This window comes from Fistularia commersonii, chromosome 6 (genome assembly GCF_037954325.1).
Source record: "Fistularia commersonii isolate RoL2024-O1a breed Wild chromosome 6, RoL_Fcom_v1.0, whole genome shotgun sequence".
Lineage (NCBI taxonomy): Eukaryota > Metazoa > Chordata > Actinopteri > Syngnathiformes > Fistulariidae > Fistularia > Fistularia commersonii.
The window spans coordinates 428,708-444,890 of record NC_141289.1 but is presented as its reverse complement, the minus strand read 5'-3'; the positions used below and the strand labels follow the sequence as shown (position 1 = coordinate 444,890).

The following is a 16,183-nucleotide window of genomic DNA, read 5'->3' as shown; positions in this document are numbered from 1 at the left end:
CAGCTGTCAATCACGACTCAGAGACATTTTATTGGCCGGGCCCCGGAGGCTCCGACCCGACGGCGCGAACGGAGCCAATCGGGGAGCGGCGCCCGCGAAGCTCCGCCTCCCGGGATCACTCGAAAAAGAGTTTGTCCAGAAAGGTAAAAAAAAAAAAAGAAACCAACAAACAAACAGGTATAATTTAAGGAGGTTCTCAGTCAGAAGGTGGGTTCTCCGTTCTCCCGGGATTGGTCCCGCCGCCTCGGGGGCGGAGCCACAAAGTAAGGGGGCGGAGTCACACGTTGTAGTCCGGCGCCTTGCCCAGCGGCTGCCTCAGGCGGATCTGCAGCGTCATGAAGGCGCCCACGGCCACGTGGAACAGGATCTGCCAGACGTTCCTCAGCTCGTACAGGTACATGTTGGACAGGCAGATGAGGGCGAAGGCCAGGAAGGACTTGATGTTCCTCCAGACGGAGAAGGAGGTGAACAGGTAGCACTGGAGGAGAGGAGGGAGGTGAGGACACGTCCGACGGGAAGCCGGACGAAGGTGCGTGAAGGTCCCGTACCTGGTAGAGGCAGGCGGCCGTGCCCAGGAAGAAGGCCACCACGTAGTTCAGGTCTTCGTCGTCGTTCTGGAGACACAGGGAGACGTGGGTCCACCTGGAGGTTCTCGCACCTTCTACCGGCGGTAGTGCGGAAACCCATCCCACACAGATCCTCCCGAGGTCGAGATGCCTCCTCTTTTTTTTTTTTAAAAGGTTTCCATGGCAACAAACCCCAAAACGTCCGAGCTCCCGCCGACATGAGAGCGCGAGCGCGGCGTGAAACTTCTCAAATCCCATGAATGACCTCAGTGAGTGTGACTTCTGCGTCTGCAGCGCCACGCTGCGCTATCTTCTGGGGAGATGATGATGATGACGACGACTCACCTGCAGGACGCTCTCGATGGCGTGCACGCCGCGCAGAAGGTTGAGGCCGCCGCAGAGGACCGTCAGCACGCAGGACACCACGCCGGGCAGGGCCACCGGCTCCAGGGTCTGCGTGGGGGCTGGAGGCGGGACCAGAGCTTCACTTAGAAGAACATCGCGCCGGCTTTCGGATGTTCCTCGGAGGACCGGGAGGAGGTCCTCCAGAAGGTGTGCGTGTCCTCACCTATACCCTTGTACTTGGAGGAGCTGTGCAGGGAGAAGCCGTTGATGGCCTGCAGATCTTCAGGAGACAGCTGGTAGGGCGGCCGCAGCTTGATCTCCGTCTGCATGTCGGCCAGGTTGATCCTGGTGGACAGGGAGCGAGGGCTGTTGTAGCGCTGCTTGGTCTTCTGGATGAAGGTATCTGGTGGAGGGACGTGAAGACGACGGGGAAGCCGTGAGCGCCGGATGCTACGCTAACAGAAAAGCCTGACGCGATGCCTTCAGAGACACCGGGAAACAAACAACCACCGTCTCCACCGAACATCTGGACCAGGTCGGAGAGAAGCGGCGAGGTCCAAGAGGTCCAAGCTCTCCTCAGGGTTCTCCGGGTCCACGGACGCCCCGTAGAAAGGAACTCCAGCAGGAGAACATCCGCCATCACTCTTCAAGACGAATCACCGTTCCCACAGAACCCGAACGCACCACGGATGCGCCGGACCCACGCCCCGCGTCCGACTGAGTAAGAAGCCCCCTGATTGGCCGGCCGGCCGGCGTCTCACCAAACTCGATGAAGGAGTACGGGCGCACGGCGCCGCTGATCCTCCTGGCGTCGTACGTGACGATGAACTCCCGCTGCAGCTCGTCCAGGAAGCAGAAGGCCAGGACGCTGGGGTATCCAGACGAGCACACCATCAGGTAGCCCACGCCCAGGGAGCTGGTGAAGCTGACACACACACACACACACACACACACACACACACACACACACACACACACACACACACACACACACACACACACACACACACACACACACACACACACACACACACACACACACACACAGGTGTTTTATTATTTACAAGTGTGAATATACACAATTTATCATTGATATATGAAGTCAGGATTTTACTTTATTGCTCAAGATGCCAAGTTTTGTGTGTGTGTGTGTGTGTGTGTATGTGTGTGTGTATGTGCGTGTGTGTGTGTGTGTGTGTGCAGAGACTCTCCTCCTTATGAAAACATGTAATTGGCAACTCTGACAAGAATAACTTCTAATAAAAAGTCATTTCTTCTGCGGCCAGTTTTGGTCCCTTAAGCACACAATCGCATTAGGTTGATGCCACACACACACACACACACACAAACACACACACACACACACACACTTTTGGCAGACAATTTATCTGTTGTCTCTGTTGTGTTAATTGATACACGGCCTACAAATTAAATCCCGAGACATAAATACTTCTACATTATCTAAATGGTGTGTGTGTGTGTGTGTGTGTGTGTGTGTGTGTGTGTGTCGGCTGAGATGAATGCGGGACATTGATCAACACACAATGAAGACTTTAGTCATAATTAACACGGGCAGACAGAACACAAGTGTGAGGATGAAATGAAACCACCCCCCCACCCCGATCTGATGTGAAGCTGTGTGTGTGTGTGTGTGTGTGTGTGTGTGTGTGTGTGTGTGTGTGAGAGAGGTGGAATTATAAATATACAGTTAAATAAAGCAGATTTTAATGGATCCTCCTCTGTCACTAATCTCCAGGATACAACGGAAGCAGGATGCGTGTGCACGTGCACACACACACACACACACACACACACACACACACACACACACACACACACACACACGCCAAATTGAATTAGGCAGTGGAAGCAGCCGCCTCCAGTTCAGTCTTAATCAGTTAAAAGCCTGGAGGGGAAAACGTGCCGATGAGAGGATGCTGGGAGCAGCATTCTCACACACACACACACACACACACACACACACACACACACACACACACACACACACACACACACACAGAGGGGGGGGTTGAAAGAGCTCCAGGAACCCGAGGAACGTGTGTGTGAGGGTTGGCCGTGGAAAAGCCTCTGAGATGGTCTTCTCAGCAGCTTCCACGCCGTCTGCTCGCCAAGCTGCTCGCCAATATGGCGCCTCAGGTTCTCTGGCGCTCTGAGGAGCTCCAGCAGGTCTGCCAGGAGATGTTCCCCTCTCTCGCTCTGCGCCCGGGAACATCTGACTCTGAGGTCCTCCTGGACGAGGAAGGACTACGTTCTTCACGGCGTCCCGACCCTAAAGCACCGGGACCTTCGGGACCTTCAGCCCCCCTCCAGGTGAAGGACCTACTTGACGTTGTAGGTCCCGGTCCTCAGGGTGCAGCGGTCTGGGAACTGGCCCAGCTTCTTGGAGAGCCCCTTCAGGTGCCTCTTGGTCTCCTGGAGCTCCTTGTCCTGCTCGTAGTCGGTGGAGGCCGACAGCGGCAGGCCGTCGCCCACCCGGACCACCGAGGCGAACACCACCGTGGACATCTTAGATACCTCCAGCTCACGGGAACCCTGAGGACACACACACACACACACACACACACACACACACACACACACGAGCAGACGTGAGTCGGCAGAAGACAGATCTTCTGCAGAACCTCGGCGGCGCACTGGGAGAGCAGAGGAACCAGGGACCTCCGGCTCAGAGGACCAGCTTCAGGACAGGGTCTTCTCGCCCATCACCAGATGCTTCTGGAGGACATCCATCTTCAACCGTGGTCACTGGGCAGATGTTTCAACGTGGACCTTCAGCTTCAAAACAAACTGCAGAAGACCAGGAAGAAGAAGAAGACATGGACACCACGGAGGTGGAAGCTGCCACAGAGTTCATGGACCATCAGATGGTTGGATCTTCTCCTAGCACTGCTCCGACGTGTGAAGAACCCCGTTAGCTGTTAGCTGAATGGAGATGTTCTTCTGTGAGCCCTGGAAACCCTTCTGAGGCTTCGCAGGCCAGAAGAGCTTGGACCTCCTGGACCTCCTGGACCTCGCTGCTTCTCTCCGTTTTGTCAGAAGAAAAGATCTGACCAGTGACCACAGTAGGCTCAATGAGCACCTCTGAGTTCCTCTGAGTTCCTCTGGAACCAGAATAAGCTAAGATGGTTCTGGGACCTGAGGTCCGAGCTCCCTGGTTCCTCTGCTGTCCACCTGCATGAAGAAAGGTTCTTGGAGCTGCAGGAACCTCCTGGTGCTTGCAGATGTTTGCATCTAAAAGGTTCATCTAGAAGGTTCCCCCCCTGGATGAGGCTAGTTCCTGGAGGCCACCTGGAGCTGGAAGATTCTCTAGAACATGGAACTGGAGAGGTTTTACTCCAGGCTGATCGTCCACGGAAGTCTCCTGAGATGACAGGAAGGACAACCAGGGCAATTGGATAGAACAGTTTGAGAAGAACCACAGAGTGACAACTGTGGAGAACCAAGGAGAACCGCAGGAGGACTACAGAGGAGAACCAGGTGGAAGAATGTGTGGAGCGGAACCACGGATGGAAGACCATGGGAGAACTTGCAGAAAGAGCAGGAGAACCATGGAAGGAGAACCGTGGAAGGAGAACCATGGAAGGAGAACCATGAAGGGACACCACGGATGGAGAACCACGGAGGACCATGGACAGCTCCTCGGTCCTGATGAGGAGTTGGTCCCAGCTGTTCTCGTGGTCTAACGTGGCAGTCCACGATACGGGGTTCCCTCAAGACCCACGGTTACCCTCGAGAACCTCGGAGAACCTGGAGAACCTGGAGAAGGTCCTCTGAGGAACCGGCGGTGTTTACATGGCAGGAACCGCGTCACGGCGCTAGCAGCTAGCCGAGCACCGGCTAGCTGAATATTAGCAGCGCGTTTGGCTCATAAAACACGAGTCCTGTTCCACTTATTTTGATTAACACGGACTCCATCCCGGTGTTTCAGTTACCTGGTCGCCCTGAAGCGAGTGGGTAGGGTTAAACCCGAGCAGGTTAACTTAGTTACGGGTAAACCACGTTAGCGTGATGAGGCTAGCCGGATGCAGCTAGCATCCGCTGCGGTGAGACCCTCCCCTTTAGCTAGCATGCTAAAGCTAACGGCTAGTTTGGGTCCAGAAAAAACACCAGAAATAAAAACCTCGACCCTGAGAAGGACGAGGGTCATGAGCGGGGACGAAGAGACGGCTTTTGACGGCTCGTACTTGCGGGAAAGTGGGGCATCCTGCGGGGGACAGAGCAGCGGAGCCCCGCGACTCTCGGCGCCGGGCTACGGAAGTGAGCAGCACGGGAACGTTGACGTGGCTGTTCCGCAATGCATTGTGGGTAATACGCTACGTCACAACCCAAACAATATAATACAATAGAGTTTAATAAATTAAAATAAAATGAGAAATAAATTTTAAAATATCAAATATAATATATGATAAGATATGAAATATAAGATATGATCTAATAAATTGCTATGTCATGTTTTAGTGGAAACCCTGAACTGTCCAGCTGTAGATAATTAACGCATGAATGAATATCACATAAAATGTATGATATAGTTGGAAAACAAACCGAGATCTGACATGTTGTCCCCGTAAAAATAAAAGTTGAAAATATGCAGTAAAATAAAAGACAAAATACGAGCATATTCGGAGCCGGTCTCCTGACCTCCAGGTGAAACATCTCCATCCATCTGGCCTGATGGCCTCCAACCCGGTCATGTGACTGACTCCCCCCCACTTCTAAGAAGACATTTGATTGGCTGGGCTTCTCCCACACCTTCCAGATAACAAACACACACACACACACACACACACACACAAGGTGTACACACCTTTATCCACACCCACTGTGATGCACATCATCTCTGGTATCATTCATCCATTCATGCATCCTGTCACTCATGCTGACTGACAATCAACTGGGACTCCATGAGGAACATGGAGAACCTGGAGAGAACCTTGGTAGAACGTGGTTGAAGGGCTGGATCAGAACCTGGAAGCTTCAATATTGTTACATAACAACTGAATAATCTATTACTGTCACTGGTAGTAAGAGTACTCACAGTTGTAGCAATAGTAGTAGTCACAGTACTAGTAGTAGCAGTGGTAGTAGTGCATTTGTAGTAGTAGTGGTTGCCATAGCAGCAGCAGTGGTCGTAGTAGTAGTATTAGTATCTATAGTAGTGGTCACAGTATTGGTAGTACTAATCAGTAGTAGTGGTAGTAGTAGTAGTAGTATCTATAGTAGTGGTCATAGTAATAGTAGTAGTATGAGTCGTAGTAGCAGTGGTAGTTGTCATAGCAGTAGTAGTAGTGGTCATAGTATCAGTAGTAGTAGTGTCAGTAGTAGTATCTTAAAATAGTAGTAGAATCTTAAAAATCTTAAAACCTTAAAAAGAAAAAAAATATCTCACCCACTTACTGTGAATTGTAATAATTTATCTGTATATAAGTTCATAACTGTGCAATATTTCATAACAGCTACATGTACAATATTTTTTCATACTCTTGTGCACTTCTTATCTTTCACTTGTTACTTAAGACACTTTATAGTTCTCCTTTTTTTTACTGTTTATACAATTTTCTACTATTTTCTATTATTGATATCTTTTTCTTGTAACTCTGGCACAACCATTTCCTTCAGAATAAATAAAGTTCTTCTTATTCTTATTAGTATCATAGTAGTGGTCATAGTATCAGTAGCAGTAACCAGCAGCAGTGGTAGTAGTAGTATTAGTAGTATCAGTAGTAGTAGTAGTATTAGTAGTATCAGTAGTAGTAGTAGTAGTAGTAGTAGTATTAGTAGTATCAGTAGTAGTAGTAGTATCTGTAGTAGTAGTAGTGGGAGTAGTAGTTGATGGAGTCGGGAGTGCAGATATGCTAATGATGCTAACTGTAGCATGTTAACATGGGGGCGAGGGCGCTGACTCAGATGGTAAAGCTGTAGATATGCTAATTATGCTAACTAGTATGTCAACACGGGGACGGTTGTGGCTCAGCTGGTAGAGCTGGAGATATGCTAATTATGCTAACTGTAGCATGTCAACATGGAAGTGGTTGTGACTCAGTTGATAAGAGGGGTGGCAGGCATGCTAATTATGCTCGTTGTAGCATGTCACGACAAGGGCATTGAGCTGGACACATGCTGGTGATGCTAACTGTGGCATGTCACCACGGGGCGGCTGTGACTCAGCTGGTAGAGCCGGATATATGCTAATGACGCTAACTGTAGCATGTCAACACAGGGACGAAGGCTGTGGCTCAGCTGGTAGAGCTGGAGATATGCTAATTATGCTATATGGAGCATGTCAACACGGGGGCGGCTGTGACTCAGTTGATAAGAGGGTGGCAGGCATGCTAATTATGCTTGCTACAGCATGTCGTTACAGGTGCATTGAGCTGGACACATGCTAGTGACGCTAACTGTAGCATGTCAACATGCGGGGTGGGCAGCAGTAGTTAAATTGGAAAAGTGGGGTGGTAGATATGATACTGATGCAAACTGTAGTGCGTCAACACAGGGTAGCTTTGACTCGGTTGAGCTGGAGACATGCTAATGACGCTAACTGCAGCATGTCAACATGGGGGCGGCTGTGGCTCAGTCGGTAGGGCCGGTGACATGCTAAGCATGCTATTTGGTGCATGTCAACAAGGTGCAGCAGTGGTTCAGTTGTTGGAGAGGGTTGGCAGACATGCTAATTATGCTAACTGAGCTTCTGTGGGGGGGCTGGACGCTCTCGCTGCTTCGTTTCTCCAGAGTGGACACACTTGTGTTTGCACACGAACAAGCTAACGGCCCTGTTCTCTTATACAAACGAGGCTAGGTACTTTAGCATGATGACGTCAGAAATTAGCATCACAACCGCTAATGCTTTATATCATGTGATCCAGCAGTCAGAGGGGCAAGAGGCGGAGCTTAACTTCATCTGTCAATCATCCAACTGTTCACCCTCTCATTCACACCTGCAGACAATGAACCAATGAACCAGAGACGGTTCGTGGACACTAGATGGAGAACCTGAAGGATCTAAGCAGGAGCACATGGAGAACCATGACGTCCACCAGGACCTTCCTGCTCCTCAGCTTCAGAACCTTCATGAGACCATTCCAGGGACGGTGCTGGAGGAACCATCATCAGGATCAAGGCTCGAGACCAGGTGAAGGAACCGTCTGATCAGGTGAAGGAACCTTCTGAGCAGCAGGTGGAGCTAAAGTGTAGTCCTTCCTGGATGAAGAAGGAGAACCATCTTGGAAAACGTATGACTTTTATTTTTTTCAACCTCACGAGGTCCAACAGGCGGGAATGGGAGAACATGTGGAACATGAGGAACCGGAGGAACATGAGGAACCTGTACATATGGCTGGACACAAAAACCAACAAAGGCAACAATGACTTCTTGGCATAAGCGACGCCGTCCCGGAGAACGTGGGAACCTTTGGGATCAGATACGTCGGTTCTCCTTTAGAACCCGAGCAGGAAGTGGCCTCCAGAGGAACCCGGGGTCGCCGGACAAAGGAACCGGAGCTTTGGACGTAAACGACCTTTAATTTGGTGACGGAACACAAAGGAACCCGGTGGAACCGAGAGACAAACACACTCGCTCCCTTTCTTCCTGTCTCGCTTTCCCTGAGAACCTCGCTGAGAACGTTCCCGATCAAAGCGCTGGAGAACGTGTGTGTGTGTGTGTGTGTGTGTGTGTGTGGTGTGTGTGTGTGTGTGTGTGTGTGTGTGAGGGTTGGGGGGGGGGGGGCGAGACGCGGAACGAGAACAAGAACAAGGAACGTTTAACGAGGACACAATAAAGCTAACGAGCTTCACCCGCTAAATATTTCATGGAGGAGAAAGGGGAGGGTGGTGGTGGGACTGGAGGAACCTGGAGAACCTGCTTCCCCCTCCGCTTCCCCTTCCAGGGTTCCATCTTTAAGGCCACAGGTTTGAAAGGGGAGGAGAACCCAGGAGAACACACGGGAGGAACCCAACAGCACAAGAACATCCGCCCCTCGGCCTTGGAGGAGGTCCGAGGAGGTCCGAGGAGGTCCAAGGAGGTCCGAGGAGGTCCAAGGAGGTCCAAGGAGGTCCAAGAGGGGAGCGGGGGGCTTTGACGGGGGAAGCGGGGGGTGTCAGGTGAGCCTCCACGGGAGGAGCAGGGGGAGCAGTATTGCATAGATAGAACAGGGGTCACCGTCACAGTGCCGGGGCAGGTTTGGACTCCGAGCATCCGCCATCTTTGTTTATTTTTTGGCCGGGGGGGGAAGAAGTCTCCGATGGGCCCCGCTGGGGTCAAAGGTCACAGTGCAACGACAGAGCGGGTCAGAGGTCCTCCTTCCTCCGGACAACCTTCTCCTGGTCCCGGCCCCTCAGGCTACGCATGAACCCCGTGAAGCCGGCTTCCTGTGAGGGGGAAGCAGAAGGGGAAGCGCAGAAGGGGAGGGGTGACATTTAACGGTCTGGAAGCCACTGACGTTCTGTAACTTCTAGACAACCGGACACGCGGACGTCCTCGTCAGCGTCAACAAAAACTCAGATGCCGACCTTTAGAACCGGGGGGGGGGGTTCAGAGCTAGTGTCAATCATCCCCACACGGCCGCTGGGTGCAGCCAGACGCCCACGACTGTGTCCTGATTGTTTGCTAACCAGAGCCAGTAGCATAGGAGGCTGTGGCGGCTAAAGCAGCTAAGGTGGCTAAGCTGGCTAGAGCGTCCAAGGTGGCTTAAGAGGCGAAGGTAGCCAACGCAGCTAATATGACTAAAGCACCTAAAGTGGTTAAAGTGACTAAGGTGGCTAAAGCAGCTAAAATGGCTAAAGTGGCTAAGATGGCTAAGGTGGCTAAGGTGGCTAAAGCGTCCAAGGTGGCTTAAGAGGTTAAGGTAGCCAACGCGGCTAAGATGACTAAAGCATCTAAAGTGGTTTAAGTGACTAAGGTGGCTAAAGCAGCTAAGATGGCAAAAGCAGGTAAGATGGCTAAAGTGGCTAATTTGTCCTAGGTGGCTTAAGAGGCTAGGTGGCCAACACAGCAAAGATGACTAAAGCACCTAAAGTGGTGAAAGTGACTAAGGTGGCTAAAGCAACTACAATGGCTAAAGAAGCTAAGATGGCTAGAGCAGCTAAGCTGGCTAAAGCAGCTAAAATGGCTAAAGTGGCTAAGATGGCTAAAGCAGCTAAAATGGCTAAAGTGGCTAAGATGGCCAAAATGGCTAAAATGGCTGAGGTTGCTTAAGCGTCCGAGGAGGCTTAAGAGGCTAAGGTAGCCAACGCGGCTAAGATGACTAAAGCACCTAGGGGGGTTAATGTAGCTAACGTGGCAAAGCACCTAGAGTAGTTAAAGTAGGTAAGATGGATAAAGTATCAAAGGTGGCTAAAGCGTCCAAGGCGGCTTAAGAGGCTAAGGTAGCCAAAGCAGCTAAGATGACTAAAGCACCTAGGGTGGTTAAAGTAGTTAAGGCGGCTAAAGAATATAAGGTGGCTAAAGCAGCAAAGATGGCTAAAGTGGCTCAGATGGCTAGAGCAGCTAAGATGACTAAAGCAGCTAAGATGGCTAAAGTGGCTAAGGTGGCTAAAGTTGCCTAAGTGGCTTAAGAGGCTAGGTGGGCAATGCAGCCAAGATGACTAAAGCACCTAAAGTGGTTAAAGTGGCTAAGGTGGCTAAATCAGCTAAAATGGCTAAAGTGGTGAAATGGCTAAAATGGCTAAAGTGGCTAAAGCAGCTAAGATGACTAAAGCACCTAGGGTAGTTAAAGTAGCTTGGTGGCTTAAGTGTCTAAGATGGCTAAAGTAGCTAAGATGGATAAAGTGGCTAAGGTGGCTAGAGCCTCCAAGGTGGCTTAAAAGGCTAAGGTGGCAGAAGCAGCTAAGGTGGCAGAAGCAGCTAAGGTGGCAGAAGCAGCTAAGGATGCTAAGGCGACGGGACGACTCACCCCTCGCTCCCCGGTGTACTTCTCCACGAACTTGCCGTAGTTGTAGTAGTTGAAGGTGGGGTAGCCCTCCACCCCTTCCTGCCTGCAGAGCTCGTGGTTCTGGCCTTTGGTGCAGTCCACCGCCGCGTACGCAATCTGGGGGAAGCAAGATGGATCCAATCAGATCCTACCAGAACAGTACAGAGGATGTTTGTATGTTCCCGAGCTACTAGCATAGCATCACCGGATTATTGATTACACTCTACGCTGTCAACCAATTGGTAGGCGTCACTCCGCGTCTGTCGGTCTCCATGACGACCAGTTTCTGCTGTTGCACCCCCAGGAGGCTGATGGTCCTCCAGATGTTCTGGCTGGATGGAGCGGCTGCTACTCTCCGCTAGCAGAGAACCCGCCGGAGATTTACGGGCGGCGGCGTCTCCTGGCAGGAGAAGCAGCCGCTCCTCCCCTCAAACCTCCGGCAGACGTTTAGCCACGATTCCGGCTTCATTAATTTCCGCGCTGTGTTTTCACCCGCCGCGATTTACGCCGGACGTTTTTACGGCGAGTGTCGGGAGGTCACCCCTCCCAACGCCGCCTGGCGGCCAGAAGAAATTAGAAGATGAACCCGCCGCTTCTGTAAAACGATTTCCTGCATCAATCCACACATCATTACGCCGACCCACTTCCTGTCGGACCTGAGAGCCCCCCCCCCCCCCCGCCTTCCATTAGCGACGCCTCGTCCAAATGAGGCGTAAAAGGCCGCCTCGTTGATGGGTGGCCTTTAGGACGTCGGAAATGTCAACCTCAGCGAGGGCGCCGCCGACCTGCCAGCGGGTCGCCATCGGTGCCGTGACGGAGGAGGGGGGGCAGGGAGGCGTTCTTCTGCAGGAATCTGCACCTTCTCCAGGACATGGCGCCCACTTCCTGCGAGCATACCGACCGCAGAGGCGGAGCTACGCCTCCACAGAAACTCCAAGAGAAGATCAAGACGCAGCAGGAAGTCCAGTTCCGCTAATATTTTAAGGATAAAGATAAACGCCCCAGACTGCAGAGGACGTCCTCATGCAAGGACAAACTGTTAGCGTCGTCTCCGCAGCTCCAGGGAGCAGGAAGTCCAATCAATATTTGATGTGGGTGTCATTTGAAGCTAGCATCATTTGACACTAGCATCCCTCAGCATGAGCTTCAAATAGGGCTAGCATCTTTTAATGCCAGCATCATTCAGCACTCAACAGTAGCATCATTCAGCGCGAGCTTCAAATAATTACCCGCTAGCATCGTTGGGCATGAGCATCATTCAAGTCATTCAACCATCATTCGGCACTAATATCGGTCAATTTTGTCGTCCAACGCTAGCGTCATCTGGCACCAGCATCGTTAGGTGCTAGCATCATTTGACTCATGACGCTACAGACGATTTGACGATTACTCGGCGTCAGTATCATGCGGCGCAACCGTAATTCCCCGCTAGCATCATTGGACACTAATATCATTCAGTGTGGGCAATATTTAATTCAATCATCATTTCATGCTAGCATCACTCACCGCTAACATTCAAGCTGAGCATCACTAGACACTTTCCGCACCAGCATCATTGGACTCCACCATCATTTGGCAACCCTATCATTCGGTGGCAGCATCATCGGGCGCTAGCATCATTCGAGTCAACCCTCATTTGATGCTAGCATCATTTGTTGCAAGCATCAAATGCTATCATTTGGTGTTAGCATCAAGCGACTCAGCTATCACTCAGCGCCAGTATCACCCGCCCCCAAGTAGCTCTCTGTGCTAGAATCATGTGGCAACAGCATCAATCGGCACCGGCATCTTTGGACACGACCATCGTTTGACGCTAGCATCGTTGGCGGCTCGTCCCTTCGATCGAAGGCGACAGCGGAAAATGAGGCGGCGGAGCCGTCGTCCTCGAACGCTCGGGGAAACGTTCGGCTATCGATCCCTTCAAAAGTGACGGAGGAACTCGCATCATCGCATCGATCGGACGGAACCGGCGGACCGGGAGCTCCGTCTGGTCCCGGTCCGACTCGGAGAGGAAGAGGAAGAGGAAGAGGAGGGGCGGGAGGCCTTCTTCATCTCAACTGAAGACATCAAACTCAACGACGACGTCTCCGAGCACGCAGACACTTGTTTTATTTTGAAACTATCGCACGTTCCATCGGCTACCGGTGGGAGGAGATCTGCAGGAGCCTGATGTCCAAGTGTCCTGGAGAGTCTTCTTCTTGGATGGTTGCAGTCCAACCTCATTGACGAGTTGCCCCTCACTTGAGCTCCTGTGCTAGCTATGATAGCCTTCCGGCTAACCGGGTCACAGAGTATGAAGAACTCCTTTGCTAGTGATGTTAGCACTCCAGCTAACCAGGTCACAGAGTACGAGCAGTGGAAAGAAAGACAGACCCTGCTCAAAGGAGAAGCTTTGGTTCCTTTGGAGGAGCAAACAAACATCCATTGTATTCCAGGAAGTGGACCCGACCCAGGAGCTTTGGTCTGAATCCCTCCAGAACATCCTCTCAAAGGAGGTCCCCCCTGCAGCCAGGAAGTAGGAGCAGCTCCTCCGACGGCACCATCGCCTAACCGTGGAAGTCGGACGTGACAAGAGCCAGGGCGAGTTCCTCGAGAACATCACGGAGGCCCGTGGAGAACCTCCGCTCTCAGAAGCTTCAAAGACGCTCGGCGGATGCGAGGCTCATTCAGAACTTCCGCTTCTTCTTCCCAAGGAGGTTCTGGCCCGATGCTTCTGCCGGAAACCCTCGAGGCCTCCGCTGTCACGAGAGGTTTCCTCAGAGAAGTTGGAGAGCACAATGGGAGCTAATGATGGTCTCCAGCTTGGCGGCGGTGGGGGTTTGATGCCATCAGAGGCGGCTTCACAGGATCTCCTCACTAGATGAGAAGAAACGGAGGCGCCTGACAGGAACTCCCGGAGAACGCAGGACGCCTCAAAGACGCGGGCGGAGAACAAAAGGAAAGAGGTTGACGTGTTCACTGCAGACAAAGAGCCTGGATGATGGAACCAAGCTCCACAAGCGGAGGAGGTTGGAGAACATGTCCAGGGGAGGAGGAGGAGGAGAGCTTCTGGGACTCCAGGTCAATCAGTCCGTCGTCCTATCAGACTCCGGCCGTCGACGGCTGTCCGACCGCATCGGCCGTTCAGGACATACAAGTCTGGCTCCTCCTCCTGCCGAGATCTTCATCCAGGCCTACTGTCCGGAGAACCTTCTCCAGATGTTCCAAACCCTGTTCTGAGAAGGTACCGGTCGTCCCTCTGAGCAGAAGAACCCACGCATTGGCATTCAGGAGCCGTTTGTCTGTCTGGAGACACGGAGGTGACACCAGACGTCTCCTCCATCTGGAAGTTCTGAGGAGGAACGGGACGCTCCTTCAGCTCCGGCCCTCGGCAAACAGAATTAACACCAGGACGTTTGCACGTCAATCACACGTCCGGGAGTTTGTTTGCAGAGGAGACGTCTGTGCCGCTGGACACACACACACACACACACACACACACACACACACATACATGGCAGGTGCATTCAGGTACCTTGCGGTCTTCTTTGAAGAGCTCGGCGGCGGCGGTGAAGTGGGGGACGGCGTTCTTGCAGTGGGGACACCCTGGGGGGGGGGGGGTCAGATTAATCAATAATCAATAATCACAATCAGTCATTTTGTTTGATCTGGGTCAAAGGGGGCGGAGCCAAAATCAGATACCTTTATTACTATGTTATTACCGTGTTACTATGTTATTACAGCATTGTTACCCCTTTATAACCCCACTGTCATTGCTGCAGGACACACACACACACACACACACACACACACACACACACACACACACACACACACACACTCCATAAGATGTGAGACATGAAGAACTGGATGTTACTGAAGATGGAGATGGACAACTGTGTCTGCACCCCCACCCTCAGCTGTTCCCCCGGCAACAACACACAGGAGTGTGTGTGTGTGTGTGTGTGTGTGTGTGTGTGTGTGTGTGTGTGTGTGTGTGTGTGAGGAGGCAGCAAAGGGCAGACTGAGGTGTGTCCTGTCTGCCTTTGAAGGCCTCATCAAACACACCAGGCTAAATATCAGTGTGTGTGTGTGTGTGTGTGTGTGTGTGTGTGTGTGTAATTATGTTGGCTGCGCTTTCGTTCCCCAACAACTTGACACCTTTGCTTCGGTAATAAAACACACACACACACACACACACACACATACGCGTCAGTCGTGTGTGTGTGTTACCATCCATCACAAGGTGTTTAAATAAAAAGTGTGTGATCGCAGCTTGACCTTTGACCTCAGAGCGGTTCCCCTGCAGTTCCCCCTCCCACCAGCAGGGGGCGCTACCATGGCAACGGACACCCGGTTTGAGATTAGAATTAAACCTCGGATTAAGATTGAGACTGATGCTAATCCTGAGATTAAGAACAAAGGTTGGATTAGGATTAGGATTCAGTGTGAAACTGAAACTCAGATTGAGGATGGGATTAAGATTTAGGTTCAACCTCAGGTTGAGATTTAGATGCAGACCCAGATTGAGGAGTCAGATTAGGACTCAGGCTCAGATTAAGATTTAAATGAAGTCTTAAATTGAATTAAGATTAATACAAGGGTCAAAATTTAGACCGAAACTAAGACTGAGATTGAGATTAAATTGAATATAGAGGCTCAGATTGGGATTAAGATGCAGATGTAAATTGGAGTGTCAGATTGGGATTAAAATGGAGGCTCAGATTGGGATTAAAATGAAGGCTCAGATTGGGATTAAGATGCAGATGTAAATTGGAGTGTCAGATTGGGATTAAAATGGAGGCTCAGATTGGGATTAAAATGAAGGCTCAGATTGGGATTAAGATGCAGATGTAAATTGGAGTGTCAAATTTGGATTAAAATTGAGTCTCAGATTGGGATTAAAATGAAGGCTCAGATTGGGATTAAGATGCAGATGTAAAATGGAGTCTCAGGTTGGGGTTTAGGTTGAACCTGAGATTGAGATTAAGATTAGGACTGAGGTTGAAGACGAGCCCGGGTTTGACGGTGAGATTGAGATGAAGATGGAATCCTGGATTAGGCTGTGAGAGCAGATGTGGCGTGGTGTCTCACAGGGAGCGTAGAACATGACCAGAGCGTGCTTCTTCTTCTTCATGGTCTCCCTGAAGTCCTCGGCGCCCAGGTGGACCACGCTGGAGGGCTTCTCCTCCCAGGACTGCTCCGGCGGCGGCGGCGCCTGAGGACTGAGAAGATCGGAGAGAAGGTCTGGGTCAAGGACGTGTCCTCCTCCGTCTGGACCGATCTTCTGGAGCGCTAGCACGTAGCGCCGCCGCGGCTAGCTTGGAGAAGATAGATGTTCCTCCGCGTGACGCCGAAGGGCTCCGG

The 16,183-nt window shown here is 51.5% G+C and overlaps 2 protein-coding genes across 2 annotated transcripts in view; both read right to left on the bottom strand.

Annotated features, from left to right (window-relative positions):
• Window position 1: 1 nt before the first annotated feature.
• On the bottom strand, window positions 2-5,245 carry sec22a (SEC22 homolog A, vesicle trafficking protein). Its single transcript, XM_086147564.1, has 7 exons — window positions 5,117-5,245; window positions 3,256-3,464; window positions 1,673-1,836; window positions 1,135-1,314; window positions 912-1,030; window positions 549-614; window positions 2-478 (listed from the first exon to the last, which is right to left on the bottom strand). Exons 2-7 carry the CDS (start codon window positions 3,435-3,437, stop codon window positions 278-280), a joined length of 912 nt encoding a protein of 303 aa, XP_086003690.1. The 5' UTR covers window positions 3,438-3,464; window positions 5,117-5,245; the 3' UTR covers window positions 2-277.
• A 2,907-nt stretch (window positions 5,246-8,152) lies between these two features.
• The window catches only part of pdia5 (protein disulfide isomerase family A, member 5), a 32,317-nt gene continuing 24,286 nt past the window's right edge, over window positions 8,153-16,183 (bottom strand). The window contains exons 14-17 of the mRNA XM_086147580.1: window positions 15,911-16,041; window positions 14,352-14,422; window positions 10,820-10,954; window positions 8,153-9,296 (exon numbers count right to left, since the gene is read on the bottom strand). Coding sequence (XP_086003706.1) covers window positions 9,216-9,296; window positions 10,820-10,954; window positions 14,352-14,422; window positions 15,911-16,041 — 418 coding nt within the window. The 3' untranslated portion in view covers window positions 8,153-9,215. The remainder of the gene's footprint in view (window positions 9,297-10,819; window positions 10,955-14,351; window positions 14,423-15,910; window positions 16,042-16,183) is intronic.